This window comes from Podarcis raffonei, chromosome 5 (assembly GCF_027172205.1).
Source record: "Podarcis raffonei isolate rPodRaf1 chromosome 5, rPodRaf1.pri, whole genome shotgun sequence".
Taxonomy (NCBI): Eukaryota; Metazoa; Chordata; class Lepidosauria; order Squamata; family Lacertidae; genus Podarcis; species Podarcis raffonei.
Window position 1 is genome coordinate 65,214,611 of NC_070606.1, and position 17,279 is coordinate 65,231,889.

Here is a 17,279-nt window from a genome sequence, read left to right on the forward strand (position 1 = left end):
TTAAGATGTCACATCTTCTACCTGACTTGGTTTAAGGCAGGTACCACTTAGGACAGTTCTTAGCAACCCTTGCTACAGATACTGAAAAGACTCAACTCAGAGCTACAGCTGTCCAAGGTGGACAAAGCAATGCAAAACTTTAATTCCCAGGCAATCCCAAACACACTGGCATTAATACAGGTTGGCTGTTCCAATTTGCTAGGGGCAAACGATGCTATCAAACCAGCCCCTTAACAGCCACTTGGGCACTGTCCCATGTCAAGGATTTCTGTCTGGCCATCATCACACAGCATCTCAACGAATCATCACCTTACCTTTGCAGGCCACATTGTTCTCGGGCTCATATCCAGCCTTGCAGGTACAGCGGCCAATGGGAACCATCCACTCCCCATCACCATTGCAATACAACTTAATGGGCACATCCACCTCCTCGGCATTCGGGATGCACGTGCCCCGTGCAATCACTAGGGAGGTGCTCTCTGCTCCTGTCATCGTCTCTGGGAAGATGGCAAAATTCTGCACCACGCTGGGGCATTTCTTAAAGAAGACCCTCACTGACAGCAGTGACATGCACGCCCCATAATCCTGAAAGGCCAGGTAAAAGCCGTTGCGATTGAGGGGACCAAAGCTCCTCACCTCTGTGTTCACCTTCATCAACCTGCCACCAAAGTCCACCTGAGAGAAGCTCTCGTCTGCAGCGATGGTGTCCACCTTGAGGTAGGGGGCCTCTGTCCAGAAGGCTGACTTCTTGGTGGCGATGACAGAGTCTGTCTCATAGTAATACAGGTTGAAGGTTTCCTTGCAAGAACCAGGGACATTCGGAAGGCTGCTGCAGTCCCTCACCGTGAAGCGCATCTCTGTGTAGATGCGGTGCGCGCCCCGTCGGTTGATGAACGTGGTGAGGAGCCAGTTGTTCTGGTTGGGCTCAAAGACATTGCACACCTGGTAAGTCCGGATAGTGTTGAGGTTCTCATCGTAGCCACTGACTTCTTCCCACTGTGTGGAACAAATAAGAAGGGAGGGAGGGGGGAATCAGGCAATTAAAATGAATGGAGAGAACGAAACACAGAGATGGCACTTTAAACCAGGGGGATCATTAATCACTGCAAGCTAGCTGGGATACACAAGACTTGGAGGATTTGTGTGTTCTACTTTCAGTTCTGAAAAACGTGAGAGACATCCCTAATTTTAGGGTCTGTTCCATGAGCATGGAATCAGCCAACAGAAACAAAGCCAATAAGCTAAGAGTTCTTGGCCCAGTCACACACACACACACACACACACACACCCTGCTTGAGGCCAGCAAAGTGACACACACATTTAGATTTTTACTCATATGCTAACCCGCTTCTTGAAGCTGATGTAACTCTGAATCATCTGATGCCCTTAAGGTTCTGTGACATATATCATAAAAATCAACCAGTTTCTGCTCTTCTGATAGTTTGACCTCTTTTAACCCCTAATTGGCAGAGCCTCTGTAAGCTTGGCAGTTTCCTGAGCAATGCTCATCTTGGATAGAGCTGGCAACTATCAGGGTGTTTAGTGTAAAAAAGAGGGGGGAAATGTGGGCCATAATTGAATTAAATTAAATTAACAAGCTGGTCTAACTGAAATTACTGAAAATAGGTTGGTGACTCAATAATGCTTTTCAAGTTATACAATAAAAGGAAAGGGACCCTACCTAAACCTGTAGGTGGGCTATCAAAACCAATAAATTCTGCTCTGGAACCAGGGACATTTCATTAATTATTTGACTAATGGATCTGAAACAGTTATACCTTGCCTTTCAGCTTCCCAAGGGAGCTCACAATAATAACAATAAAAACAATCAATGAATCTGAATGCAATTAAATCATAATATTAACAGCAGCATAGATCAGAAAAATAACAGTACAGTGGTACCTCGGGTTAAGAACTTAATTCGTTCTGGAGGTCCGTTTTTAACCTGAAACTGTTCTTAACCTGAGGTACCACTTTAGCTAATGGGGCCTCCCACTGCCGCCGCGCCACCACCGCGCAATTTCTGTTCTCATCCTGAAGCAAAGTTCTTAACCTGAGGTACTATTTCTGGGTTAGCGGAGTCTGTAACCTGAAGCGTCTGTAACCCGAGGTACCACTGTAGCATCCTAAAGCCACGTAAGAGAGGAGGTGATGGTCATCGCTCCACATTAGAAGGACAGGTGAGGGGCGTGTATGGGTTAATCCCACCCCTTACTGCCAACATGCATGGCTGCTATGGCCCCCTGCTATCCAGCCTCTGGGAGAATATCTCTCTGTGTACCAATGTATGCAAACAGAACTCCTCCATGGGAAACAGGGAGCTTTCAGAGGCAGCCAGATGCAGGGAGTGCAGGAGGACAGGCTGCTCCACTAGGGGCAAGTGTAGCTGCCAGAGTGCTGGCAGAGAGTCACCTTTGCCAAGATTATTACTACAGTGTTACTAAGTTGCACTAGCTTCCAGTTCAACGTACTGGTTATTACCTATACAGTGGTACCTCGGTTTGCGAACTTTATCCGTTCCTGAAGTCCGTTCTTAAACCAAAGCCGTTCTTAAACTGAGGCAGACTTTCCCTAATGAGGCCTCCCACCGCCGGTGCCCTTCCAATGTTTGGCTTCCGTTCGTAGACTGAGGTAAAGTTCACAAATCAGAACACTACTGCCGGTTTTGCAGAGTTCATAAACTGAATAGTTCATAAACAGGACTGTTCATAAACTGAGGTACCACTGTAGTGCCTTAAATCAGGCTTCCTCAACCTCAGCCCTCCAGATGTTTTGGATTACAATTCCCATCATCCCTGACCACTGGTCCTGTTAACTGGGGATCATGGGAGTTGTAGGCCAAAACATCTGGAGGGCCGCAGGTTGGGGATGCCTGCCTTAAATGGTTTGGAACCAGGATATTTGAAGGGCTATTTTCCCTCCCATGATGTTCATTGTTGGATGTCCTACTCCATGTCCCTTTGCCTTCAACTACTCAGCTGGTCAGGACATGTTACAGTGTCTTCTTAGTAGCGAGGCCAAGGTTGGGAAACTCCCTCCCACAGGAAGCCTGATTGGATCCTTCCTCCTGGCCTTCAGACAAATAATGGAGACATTCCTACTCCACCAGGTATTTCATCTGCTTCTATTTTAGCAGGGGTTTTTTCTCCTGCTGTTACAGGTTGTTTTAATGTTCCTTCGATTTTTATCTGTTAATAATGAAATTTTTGTTTTTTTTTGTGTAGTGTTTTTTCTTTAAGATTATTGTGATGTGCCTTGGAGGACTTGCAACTGTGATGTGCCTTGGTGACCTTGTTGTCAAAAGATGGGACAGGGACATTTTTAAACAAAGTGTGGTGACCAGTTTTGATAGAATATCATATGCAGTGAAAAACTCTAATGGTTTATAGGTCATTTTTCAGCAAAATGATGGCATATAAATAAGGAGAAAGGCAAAGAAGACACTGGGGCAAGGTTGGCTGTTTCTGCAGGCCATCTACCACCAGTTGCCCAGTGAGAAGAATCCTGATGACTTTGGATATCACTCATGAGGCAACCTGGAAAGGATCTGCATCCTGGAAAGTGAGTTATAAGGAACTGCAATAATAAACATATAAAGTCTCCACATCCAAGATAGCCAGGATTCTATACCCTGTGAGAATGACAGACTGAATTTGGTTATTTATAAGTCACCCTTTTGAGGCATATCTACAAAAGGTGGCAAAGAGCAATAATACAACCATAAAAATGCAATAACATAGTGAAATATCACTTCCACCTGGAGCTGGCTTGTGTGGCTCCTGTGGACCAATCAGAGTGCTGCATTCTGGACCCTATTGTTCTAGGACCAATCAGACTGCTGCCTTTTGGATCCTATTCACTCAGTACATAACACATAGTGTAACACTGTATGCATTCCAGCATAATATAGCACTGGCTTACCCAGACTTTGCACATTATGGCTTACTGGAACAAGGATATACTCCTAGAAAGAAGCTTGCAGGGTCTTTGTATCTTTACAAGCAGCGCTGAGCTAAGCCAAAGTTTCATTTAATGTTCCAGCCCAACCCAGACTGGTGGTTAAGCTCTCTCCTCGTTAATCACAAATAGTAGTGAAAATTTGGCTATGAATCATGAACCCGGGTTTGGAAAACATACTAAACCAAACCTTGACTTAGTTCAGTATGGAACAAGATTTTTTAAAAGGAGCAAGGTGGCTACAAGCTGCTCTCCAAGAGTCCACACATTTGTGTGGTTCCAGTAAGTCATAGATCGGCTTACCATGTCATACAAACTGCAAAATACAAAAGAAATGGCAATACAGCAATACAGCATAAAACCATTTCCAAAGCAAGCACAGTAAAACAATAAAACACTAGCATAGCATCAGCTAAAACACATCAGCTTACAGCTATGTGAAACTGGTGGGTTTTTAAGCTTTATTAAATACTACAGCTGATAGTGGCAACCATAAATTTATTGGGAGGCAGTTCCTTTGGGGGGCTGTGTGCCCATCCAGCACCTCCCTACCTAGATTACCCAGTTTCTTTACCCACAACCACTTTGTCTTGTCTGGTTTAAGCTTCAGTTTGCTCTCTTTCATCTATCCCAAAACTACCCTTTAGACATGTGTTTAGAAATTCCACAGCCTCTCTGGGATCTGCAGGTATGTTGTTGACACTGTTCCCCAGTGGCTTCATGTATATATCAACTATCTTCAACCTTTTCAGACCCAGCACCCACTTTTAACACAAACGTGCATTCGGGAACCCTTTTCTTGAAGCATATATTTGCAATATATTTCCACCTTGGATCAGGCTGTGACCCACTAGGATCCCAACCCACCAGTTGAAGATCAGTGGCTGTGGATGATAAAAACTGAGAGGGTGGGAGAGAGATGAAACATTGGCACCCTGTTATGCCAAAGGCCACAGGATGAAACAGAAATTTCCTCGGGACATCAATGTTGTCCCCCAAATAATGTAACATCTGAGAACTGACTGCAGATAGCCAGACATTTCCCATTTCCCATCCACAAGGAGCTCAAGAGTGGTACAAATGGTACACCCCCTCCTCATTTAACATTTCAGTCCTCCTCCACGTAACATTTCAGTCTCCTAGACACCTTGCTACTGGTCTCAAACCTGCCTCTCCCTCCCCCCCCCCCCAATTATATTTTTGTGGTGGTTATTTTCTCATTGAGGGTTGCCTATATAGGGTTGGGGTGTTGCCTGCTTTTTCAGCTTGTCTTCAGTTTGTTTTAGGGGAGTGTAGGTAGTTTGCCTGTTTAGCATGGGTTCTGAGCATCATCCATTTTTCTTCTGTGAAATTAATACGTTGTGGTGTCCACAACAGTTTCTTAAATTTCTCATGCTTTTTTTTTTTAAAGGAGTTCCCTGTTTTAAGGTGTTGCAAGACAGCTCTTTGCTATTTTTGCTGCAAGAGACTAATGTGTCTGCCATTTGGAAGTGGTGAATAAAGTGATCCAAACCAGCACAGTTCAACAAGGAAAAAAGGTGGAAAATCACTTCACTCAGGTTATGGCTATGGGGGGGGGGTGTACCTTAAGGACTTTAAACTACAAGCTCATTGCAAACAGAATAGTGAAAATCAAACCTGTTAAACACCATGCCCGAAATTCAAGCATTCTAACCTACTTGTCTCCATCTGCTAACATGCTAAAGCACAACCGTATTATTGCAACACTTCTCCAGTAATGACCATATTGAGTGGGTGTCATATGATCATAAATAAGGGAAGGGGGAGGTCATCTGTGCAGCCACATGAGGAAAGTGGGAAAGCGGATGAACCTGTGGTCCACATGTGGTTTGGGGAATAGGAAATGAATACGAGAAAACTTGCTCCAGGCAGGGCTCTCCGCTTCTCAGTTTTCTGAGCAGCAACATCCATCAAAATTGACGCAGGGACTGTGCCAATTTTCAGGTGGAATAATGAAAGGGCATTACCGTAATGTTGGCTACTGTGGCAATTAAAGGGCAGGAAGAAAGTGTGCCCGGGCCTGTGATGGAATTAGAATATCGCAGCCCAATTTATAAGCCATCCAAATTGCTCCGTGTTTACAGGCTGATTGTTTGCAACAGCATTATTCATATGGCAGCCTTTAAGTGCTGCTCTGGATGTGATGCATAATTCCAAGGTGCTCCAGTGCCACTGAAGCATGAATTAATGGCTGTGTCGCCGAACGTTATCAGAAGGATTTTAATGTTTTTTTATGGAGATGAGAGTATTACATATGTAAGCAAAACTGTATGGTGTAAAATGTTAGGCTGTCATGTAGATCAACGGAAGTTAATGTGGTGGCAAGGGGGAAGGAGATTATTCTGTGCTGAGGAGCGCGCATGCCTGCAACCTCAGGTTGCTTTCGGAGTTTTCAAGTTCTTATTACTGCACTTAAAAAGTCCACACAGTATTTCCCCTACTAAATTTCAGCTCCAGAATAAAGTGCTGAGAAGCAGCAAAGGCTCGCAAAACTGTAATGCAGCCACCAATCAACCGTTTACTTCCTTCCTAGGTGGTGATAACAATCCCATTAAAAGGTACTATCTCTGCCTCTATGTGCAACAATATAAAATTGTTTCAAAGCATGTACATTTATACACAAGCTGTTATGCTGGATTCTCTGCAAAGTGCATCTGTTGATAAGGGCATTCTTCCTACTCGCTGCAATAACTTATTTATAGACAGTTTGCCATTCACTCAAAAGAAAGGACCCAGAAAACCTTGCAGAACTGCATTCTTAGGAAGCACAAGCACACCACTAAAATGGAACCAGCCTTTGTGCAGCAATTTTGTATGAGCATATGTGTTTATTTACCTGCTGAAGTATCAAGATGAGTGGATGAGCTCATTAATTTCATTGCAAGTCCCTGGGTTCTAGTACTATGGGAGAAGGAGAAAAAGTTTTCGCTGTTCATGTTCTTTCCAGTTTTTATGTTATAAACCTCCACCATGTCTTCCCTTAGTCACTTTTTAAAATTTAAAGTCTGAATGCTTTAGTGACTCTAAAGTTAATAATGCTTCTTACCTATTTAACTGGGATAGAAGTTAAGATAATGGGTTTGTAATGTTCAGGTCCTTCCCTAGATTAGTGTTTTTTTCAAAACAGTAGTTTTGACTATTGACTATTTTCCAGTATTATGTAAAGAGATTGTTTTCTGCATATTTATTCTGCATATCTCGGGTATATATGTTCCTCAAACTCAGTAACGACTTGATTTTTAAATTTTATATTTTTCTGTCTAAACACAGAACTTTCCTAATGGCCTATCTAAATAAAATTTGTTATTCTGTTTCATATTTGACAACTTATCACATCCAGAATCTATTGCAAGTATTTTTTAATCCTAGGGACCATACTTCAAATAATGTGTGAATATCAGCCTTGGGGAAAGAATAAGGATTTGGCACCATACTATTTCCCTAACTTCCTTGGTATGATTCACTGGGGTGGGGATGTGGGGTGATGTAAACACATGGGTAGATCTTGATGAGGCTGCAGCCTGCCCAGCACCATTCCTGGTTTGTCTTGGCTCATCACTGACCTCTCATAAGGCATGCTCTTTAAATATCAAAATCTGGTCTTCAAAACATTATGCATCTGCCAGAGCCTCCCTTACAGCTATGATGTGCTTGTAAAGGGACTTGCAGTTTTCCAAGTGGCAGATCAGATATAATGAACACAATTGCAATAGAGGGGCATTAAAATAAAATAAGGATGGAGATTATAATGACAGAAATAACACTTTCTGACATGAGAATTTCACACTGTCCTCCCAACCACACAGAAAGAAGGGTAGGCAGTTGTTCTGCAGGGCTGGACCAATAAGTTTTGCTGACTGAGGCAGAGCAGGAAATGCTGCCCCCTGCCCCTCCCAGTCAAAGTGAACATGCACAGAGTTGGTTTTGAATGAATGTTTTATTTCAGACTAGTACCTAGAGCAAACATAATCCAAACTACTACCAGCCTCCTACAGGGTCCACCAAAACCAAAGATCTGGGGTTTGCCCAGATATAAATATTTCCCTTTAGCTGTAGTGTTTTTAGAGGGTTCTTGATACAAGCAATAAATTGAGAGTGAACATTTTACATCAGAGAAAAAAGGTTCCACAACTGTTATCAAATTTCATCCAGACATTGTGCGAACATTCAGCCAGTAGCCTTACGTAAATAGCTAGTAATTTGTCTGAAGAAATATTTCATGTCAAGTAGAACGTATCTGTGAGACTGACAAGAACACTGACCATTGTACATGTAGAGTGGATGGGGTTTAATATAGAAACTGACATTGATCATCTATCTCTAATAAATATTGATAATCCATCCCTAATAAATCATTTATCTTATGAATCTAAATAACTTGGCACTTGTTCTCAAATTCGGTAGCATGAATTTCACTATTTATTTAAAGTATTAAGATGTTTATTAAGTGTGTCCCAACTAATTCACACTTCAAAAAAAAAATCTAGTAAAACAGTAAAAACATCAATATTTGTGCTTATATTCATTTATTTTTGTTCTGTTTTATTTTAAACCTTTATAACCCACTCTTCAAAAAAAAAAAAAAGCCTTTCCCATGGTGGGTTACAAAAACAAAAGCCATAACAGATTCAAACATTAAAAGCAGCAGATAAAAATAGAACATTTTTTAAAAAATAAGAAACCATCTTCAGGGAATAAAATTTCACATTTTAAAAGGTCTGGGAAAATAAAAAAGAACTTTGCCTGGTGCTGAAATGACATCAGAGCAGGCGCCAGGTGAGCAATAAAAATAACTTAATCAGCAGCACCAAAGGAGAAGCAGTCTAAAGATCAAATAAAATCAGAAAAACAAAACAATAAAAGAACAGCAGCCGCAGATCACCCATTAAATTCTTGGGGAATAAAAAGGGCTTAACCAGTTTTCTAAAGTGATAAAAATGCTAGAGCCACCTGAGTTATTCCCCAGGGAGATAGTCCATAACCTAGCCTTTGCCAACATGGTGCCCTCCAGATATTACAAAACATGTGTTGTAGTGCAAAACATCTGGAGAGCACCAAGTTGGTGGTGGTTGGCCTAACCTGTTTATCCCCCTAATATCATCTCCAGGTTTGAGGGGCCCGTGGTATTTCCCCAGATGTTAATGGGGGATTCCCCCATTGAAGCAGGTGGCAGGTAGCCCTGTCCTCTCTCTTAGCTCCCTCTCCAGTTTATTTCCGCCAGCTGCAGGGGTGAGAATGAAGAGGGTGGCAGTTGCAAATGGCTGCCACTGAAACTGCCCACATGCGCCAAGCCATACTATATAGAAGAAGAAGAAGAGTTTGGATTTGATATCCCGCCTTTCACTCCCTTTAAGGAGTCTCAAAGCGGCTAACATTCTCCTTTCCCTTCCTCCCCCACAACAAACACTCTGTGAGGTGAGTGGGGCTGAGAGACTTCAGAGAAGTGTGACTAGCCCAAGGTCACCCAGCAGCTGCATGTGGAGGAGCGGAGACGCGAACCCGGTTCCCCAGATTACGAGACTACCGTTCTTAACCACTACACCACACTGGCTCTCATATAGCATTATTCAGGGCTTTTCTAATGCTCACATGACACTCAGCAGTCAGCGGACACTCAGGGATGTCAGCAGTAGTGGGATCTTGACAGCTGCCCAAGGATGTTGTGGCAGTGGCCCCAAAGACCGCAATAAATGTGGCAATGTGTACCCCTGTAAATCCTTGAGTGTGCTTCTAATAGAGAACTTATGGTAGCCTGGTACTTTATGAAACTGGTGATTTTGCAAGTTGCCACCCCTCATTGGGGCAGAAATACAGCTAATATGTGAATCACAAAGATACAGCTCAAAGCTAGAGCATAAGTTGCTACATGGTGCAAATGGCTACACGTAACACAGGTTCCCAACATGTACACTAACACAATGTAACAGAACACGGTGGGAATCAGTTTTGCGGAATGATCTGACTGTAACCTATTGCTTTGCAATAAACAATGCTGGACTCCTAACTCCTCATGTTTCTGAGTTTTATTGGTGTAAACTCAGGAGATAAGCCATTTTCTGGCTTACAACCTTTTGGTGCCATGACTCGGATTCGAACTGAGGTTCCTGCAGCCACAACGCAGAGTACTAACCACTATACGATCATGGCTTACAACAATGTCACCTTGGGCGCCACCACAGAAAAGGCCCTCACCACAGCCACTGTTGTGGAGGGTTGAGGTGATTAAAAAATCAATCCTCCTGTCAGACTGGGAATATCCCCTCACTCACCCAGTTTACGATATTCCACCATCCTTCAGCACAGTTTCTTTTCTTTCAGCTAGCAGCTCACGTATATGTCAAACAAAGCTTTAATAATAAAGAAAACTGTAACACAATAACATACTATCTAAGAGGAACTAAAGCAACATGGTGAGGCAAGGATGACAGTTGGTCTCTCTAACTGAACTTAACACATGAAGGGAGGGGCCGATTCCAGAGCACAACACAAAAGCCCCGCCCACCAGATGCCAGACATTCTACTATTCAAATTAGGCCCCAGTGTTTTTCTTACAAGGACACCCAGAGAAAGGCGCCTGAAGCAGTTCCTAGACTTCAGGCAGATTCATATGGAAGAAAGCTATCCCTTTGTCACTCAGGTCCTGAGCCATTCATTCAGGACCTTGAAAGCCAAAACCAATATCCTGAGTGGTGCCCCAAAAAGCCCTTGAAGCCAATAGAATTTTTTTACCTGGGTGAAAAATCAACAGTTAACAACAGCAGCAACAAAAAAACCCTTTTGGTTCAACATGTCTATCCACATTCGCTCAAGCTCCAGAATGCCTGGAAATTGCAGCTGTTGAGGCCTATGAACAGAACCATCCAGAAGTTTAGACATGTGCTAAGATGCTTTTCCTATGCCACAGTTTATGGTTATAAAAGGAGGATGTGATTCATATATATATATGGCAAGGCTCCCCCTTTTTTGGCATTCTAACATAAAGTATGACAATTTGCTTATTTGTTATGACATTAATACCCCATGTTTACTCCAAGGAGCTCAAGTTGGCCTCCTCATTTTGTCCTCATAACGAATCTGTGAGGTAGAAAAACCTAGTATTTGCTATAGACCCAAATGTCCTCCCAATTTCTCTTTAAAATGACAGGCTATCATTCAGTCAATGTACCCTTAAGATAGGTCTATGACTGTGACCCTATAATCAGTCTTGTGTATCCTAGTTACTAATCTATCTGCCATATTCTGTACCAGCTTGAGTTTCTGAATAGTCTACCCAGGATAGGCTTGCCATACATCAGGAAAATTCCTGACACATCCTGGTTTTTGGGTGTAAAAATGCAAAATGTTGGGGGGAACCTGGATGTATGGCAATGCGATGGAAAAAGCAGCAGAAACAGCTCCGAAAGCTTAAAATAACTATTTTGGGGAGAGGAGATAACTGTAACAAGGCTATCTCCAATCCATTATCATGAGGGCAAGTGGACAGGAAACACCAGAAACCTACCAACTGAATCTAGGCTCTCAAAGAAGAGACTCATCCAAAGAATAATTATGCAAATGTTAACATTAAACATTATTTCAGTCTCTCTAGCCTCAGTGGAGCTGCTTGAGTGGTAACAGTTAAATGCAAAAACGGCAAAAGAATGAAGGCACTGCCATACTAAAAGACTAATTCATTTCCTTGGGAATACTAATACTAAAGCACAGAAACGATGTGCCTTGGTATCTCATTCTAAAAACGGTCTTGGTTTATACTTTGGGTACTTTTGTGCTATGCAAATGTCTGTGCAATTAGCATTTCAAGGAAAGTTATAAAACGCTTCCAAAGGACAATCATTGGGGAATGCCACCACTGAAGAATAGCTTGTGACAGAGCTGGGTCGTTTTTGTTCAAATCATAATGAAATGCTAGCAAATACGAATGTTTTATAGTCTGAATTTAGGACTTTGATAATAACTTGGGTTTTTAGTTATACTGGCTGCCGTGGCTTTAAAAGTGAGTTTAGGAGGGTTTTCAGATGCCTCTTGCTCAGGCACCAAGATTATTTGGCAGGCAATGCCTTCTGGCTTAATCTACCTCTGTAAATTGCTCAGTGATCAAATTAAACAAGGAGAAATGGAAAACCAGGACAAACTTTCAGTTCCTTTTTGGTCCTTCATGTTTGTTTTTAATTACTTTTTGCTGTTTGTTTTTGATTTCTTTTTGCTTTAACTTGCTTTTAATTTTTTATGATTTTATTGTCTGCTTTTATGTTTTGACATTGTTGTAAGCCACTGTGATATATTTTTTATGATACAGCAGTTTGTAAAAACTTAAATAAAATAAATTTTGCCTCTCTCATCCACCCTAAAGAACTTGTTACTGCAAATAAAACGTAAACGTGCTCCAAATATATATCCTCATCCTCATCTGGATGCACACAGAAAAATTGCATTTGAACTCAGAAGGTCATTGGTCTATTTGGCACAGGGCCAGACAGTGATATTTTACTTCCTGAGGTGAAGAAGTAAAGGGCTCCCGCTCCCACAGAAGTCAAGGTACATAATTACCAAGGCTGCCCAAGTTTCTTTGGCACATGAGGCACAAAATCTTAAAAGCCCTTCTTCCTGGGAGTAAAAGACAATAATAATAAATTCAGTAACTTACTAACTTGTTGGTCATTCATGACACCTCAGAGCAGCTGCCTAAGGATATTGCCTCACTCTGCTTCACTGTAAGGTCAGCCTTGGATAGAGTTTTCCAGGCCACCCTTTAAATTGTAGCATGTTATTATTTGGTGGGGGGGGGGATTGACTGGGTTCAGAGAATGCACTCATGAGTATTTCCCCCTCACAGGTTAGAGAGTCTTTTGGGGAGGCAAACCTGTGCTCAAATAGTGTATACCTGGTAATATATATCCCCAAATGCAATTCCCCTCACATTAGACCCCAGGCTGATGGGAAGTAAATGGCAAATCTCTTCTCTTTACCCTAATTCCCAGCTCCTGCATATTTGCTGCCAACATGCTCCCTACTTGATGTGGCAGGCTTACAAGGACAGTTTTTTGCATAGTACAAAATGGTAAGGTCTGCTCTTGCTGGAGAATTGCTGTACACATCAGTCTGAAATTTGAAAGGATTCATCCCCTCAGAATGGGTGACCGTGCCTACAATTGGTATCCAATGCTGTCAGAATGTAATAAACTCAAATAGATACAGGGCTTTTTTTTCAGCCAAAACGCACTGGAACTCAGTTCCAGCACCCCTCACATAGGCACCATTGCCATTATAAGAGAACAAGGGAGGTGTTTGTGGTGAATTCCGGCACCTCTTTTTCTAGGGAAAAAATGTCAATGTTGATGAACCCTCAAAGGGTTCCCTCTAAAGGACTGATCTGCCTGAACCTTGGCATGTTCAAACCACGATGCAAACTTTGCTTGCAAGTTACATCCACTTATGTGATAAGGGAGAACAAGTTATAGCCAGTTTTTTAGATTCCGCATTATACTAGATGTGGGTGAAATAGAGGTTTGAATTTAACGTAACAGATTTAGACTCAAATAAAAAAATAAATCAGAATGGACAGAGCAGACCCAAAAAAACAGATCAGGTCACTATACCCACCCAGTGAACGAAATACTCTCCCCTGGCATTCTACTGTAAGTGGAAGACTGATGGCATCAGGAATAAATACCACAGGGAAACATCAGATTAGCATTTCAAGCAGCAGGCTAGTGCCCCTACCCAGAGATACACACACCAGCCTGCCACTTGTTTCCTATTGTGTCTTTTGCCCCTTCATTATTTTGGTAACGTTCTTTGCAAATTCCACTGGAACTGATTTTCTGAAATAAATTCATTTATCTACAAGTACTTCAGAGCCACACCAAAAAACCGTGTTTTTTAAAAATGCATGTTAAATGCTACCACTTTTGTTTAGAAGGAAAAGCAGCAATAGAACCATGAAGGCTGTGTGCCTGTGCCCCACCAACAAACACACACACACACACCAGACTGCTATTTGCCCCAGAAAGTGTTTTTACTATAAACATCAACTTCAGGAGCAAACTGCAATCAGGGTGGATCTTCAGCAGGAAACAGGTACACTCCAGATTAAGAGGCTCAGAGCCCTATAGCTGCTTTTTATTTGAAACAAAAATGACAATGGATAATAATAATTTAATAATAATACTTTTATTATTCACACCCACCCATCTGGCTGGGTTTTCCTGCCAGTTTGCAGAGTGTGATTAAAGGTAATGTGAAGTTTGGCCCCAAGGGAACTCATGGTAAGTTCAAGAAAATATATTCATTTCAGCACAGCTCTGGACTTTTTCCATCCTGCTGTCGAAATTGTTATTGAGATGTTCCACTGAATATCAGAAAGGGCATAGGATCAAACTCTGAAACATTCATTTGAAAAAGTCCTGATGAAGACTGGAAAAGTCAGAGTGGACAAAAGTGTTAACGTCGGAAGTGTGGTCATATCAAATGAGGCCACAATAAAGCCTCTCAGGCTGAGCAACTGGGAGATTGTCAATAATTTTTGCACAGTTGCCCGAGTAAAGTGGAGAGGACAGAATCCAAACCAAAAAGAATCAAGAAAAGAGAGGTTACAAAAAAATGAGACATCAAATGCAGGCAGTTCACTTCAAGAACTCAGTGGTGCGATGAAGGGGGATGAGAATGATATGTAATAATAGCTGGAGTAGGAGGAGAAGTCATGTTTGAGGATTGAATAGAACCTGAATTTTGCAATGATGAAAGTGGATGACTAAATGCAAATCCAGAGGTGAATTACATTGCACCCAAGATTTGCAGTACTGGGTGTCCACCCCAGATGCATAACTAGTCTGCCCGCCTATCTGTTCTTCCCTTGACTACGGCCGCATTCACACCATACATTTAAAGCACCACATCGACGGTAATGGCTTCCCCCAAAGAATCCTGGAAACCGTAGTTCATTGAGCATGCTTAGAGTTGTTGGGACGCCCTCAGAACTCTCATTCCTAGCACCCTTCACAAACTACATTTCCCAGGATTCACTGGGGGAAGCCATGACTGTTCCAAGTGGTATAAAAGTGCTTTAAATATATGAATTTTTTCCTTCCAGTAGCACCTTAAAGACCAACTAAGTTAGCTCTTGGTATGAGCTTTCGTGTGCATGCACACTTCTTCAGATGTGTGCATGCACACTTCTTCAGTGTGCATGCACACGAAAGCTCATACCAAGAACTAACTTAGTTGGTCTTTAAGGTGCTACTGGAAGGAAAAAAAAATTTTGTTTTGACTATGGCAGACCAACACGGCTACCTTTCTGTAACTTTAAATATATGGTGTGGGTGGAACGTTAAACACAGCCACCGGTGCAGGCACAGCCAGAGGTCTCCGGAAGAGAATGGTAGGCCAAACTGTACAAAATAAACCATGTTACTGGTACAAAGATTCCCCACACCCCTTGCAAAAAAAAAGATCAGTCTCTAGAGTTCTGTGGACCTCAGCAATCCCATGTTTGCCTTTTGCCCGGCCTGCAAATGCCCCACCCCAAACTCCTACCTGTGGCAAAACCCCAGAGCCATTCGGACAGCTGCCTCTACTGTTGACACTGTAACAGTGACAAATGCATTGTTCCGACAAGATCACTTTAAATAATTCACAGGGAGCTGGGGATTAAGACAGTGTTTTTCCCTGTCTCTGCTGAGATTTAAAACACTTCCAGCTGGGAGATTTAAAAGACTATAATGGACTGTTTCTTCTCCTGGCTCCCCTCCCCTTCACTATCCCAAAAGCGAACTCAACAATAACACACACACAGAAAATGTCAGAATGGGAGAAGGAGAAGGTGGGGGGAGAGAGGGGGGAGAAAGCTTGGCTGGTAACCATGGCAATATCAGGCACACTATTCAGCTGTCATTATTCCAAAGGTTCATACATGTCATTATCTAGGACGTCAAATAAAAACTGCCTATCACTCCTGTCCTTCAAAGATTGAATAAAAACAAGCTACAGGACGGACTAGACTAGAGGGTGTCTCCCTAACAGTGGGTATCCAAACAACATCTTGGCACCCAAATAAAAGAAAGGGAGAGAGAAATGCCTCTTAGCGTGTATACTTGTTCATTCTGGTCTGGATTCCTTATTTGGTCATATATGGTGTTTATGACAGATTATCAACATTAACTCTTACAAAAGACAGCTAGGATCCAAAACCATTTAGGTGACAAATGTATTGGGAATTTTGCAGGACAGAACTTGTCTGCCTAAGCAAGAGATTTGTGTAACTCAAAGCCTTGATTCTCCATCATGTATCTATCTGAGGTAAGATAAAATCTTGACTCATTTCAGACCCAAAAGGTACAGTACATATAACATTTCCCCCCCAATGACGTTAGGTGTGAAAACTGTGCAAGAGTCTGATTTGCTCCTCATGCATGCACTGGGAAATGACTGTGCCTTAGAGCTTTAAACCATGTGTACATCCTGCACAACAGGTAACCGTTTCTTTTCCCTACATGTACACAGTCTATGTAGGAAAAATACCACACATCAGTCTTGATTACCCAAATGCAATCCTTACACATTGTGATCTGGGTCAACTCTCCCTTGGTGTGTATATCTATACTGAGCTGAGCCTGAACCTGTCACTAAAAATACCCATCAAACTCTCACCATGAACAGCAGACCCCTAAAGGTCTCTGGTGATTTGCAATTGACCCTGCACGAGACATGCATTAGATTTCATTCTCCTCCCTTTCAGCTCTTATTCAGCCATGTGGGCTGGGGGGGGGGGCGGAGAGTAGTTGGACATGGGAGTCGTGGATTCATTGCTCAGCGATGGGCTCCTTGGGGAAGGGATTGGGCTAGCTGCTTGCTATCTTCTCAGTATCAGTTCCCCATCTTGTAAAATGGGGATAAGCCTATCCCTACGGGTGGTTGCTAAAGCATGCAAGATGCGGATTCACTGTGCACATTAAAATGCTATCTAAAGATCCAATATTAACCTGTGTTTGCTTCACAGGGTTAGCACGAAGAGCATGGCCAAAGAGCTACAGATGGCAGGTGAAAAATACAGGCATATGAAACAGCAAGCGGGGATTATAAACATGTGCACCACTGAACAAGTCAAGAACGCTACAGACCAGTTATGTAGAAAACTCCTATGCCAATCATCTCTCTCAAATGCAAGGATATAATCCTCCATTAACACACCAAGCCCATCCTGCTGCCACTAATTTACACCAGATGAGAATCTAGCCCCTTGGAGCTAGTTTCTCCTTTAGCAGATGGCTACACTGATCTGGCTGGCTTTTTATTATTCTTTTAAG

General features: G+C 42.4%; 1 protein-coding gene across 9 annotated transcripts in view; it reads right to left on the reverse strand.

The window, feature by feature from the left end:
* Positions 1–17,279, reverse strand: part of EPHB1 (EPH receptor B1) — a 331,437-nt gene that overhangs the window by 194,003 nt on the left and 120,155 nt on the right. For all 9 annotated transcript variants that reach the window (XR_008330673.1, XR_008330672.1, XR_008330669.1 and 6 more), the window contains exon 3: positions 315–996. Coding sequence is in view for 3 of the 9 variants with exons in the window: in XM_053389846.1 (XP_053245821.1) it covers positions 315–996 (682 nt within the window). In the remaining 6 variants the exon portion in view is untranslated. The remainder of the gene's footprint in view (positions 1–314; positions 997–17,279) is intronic.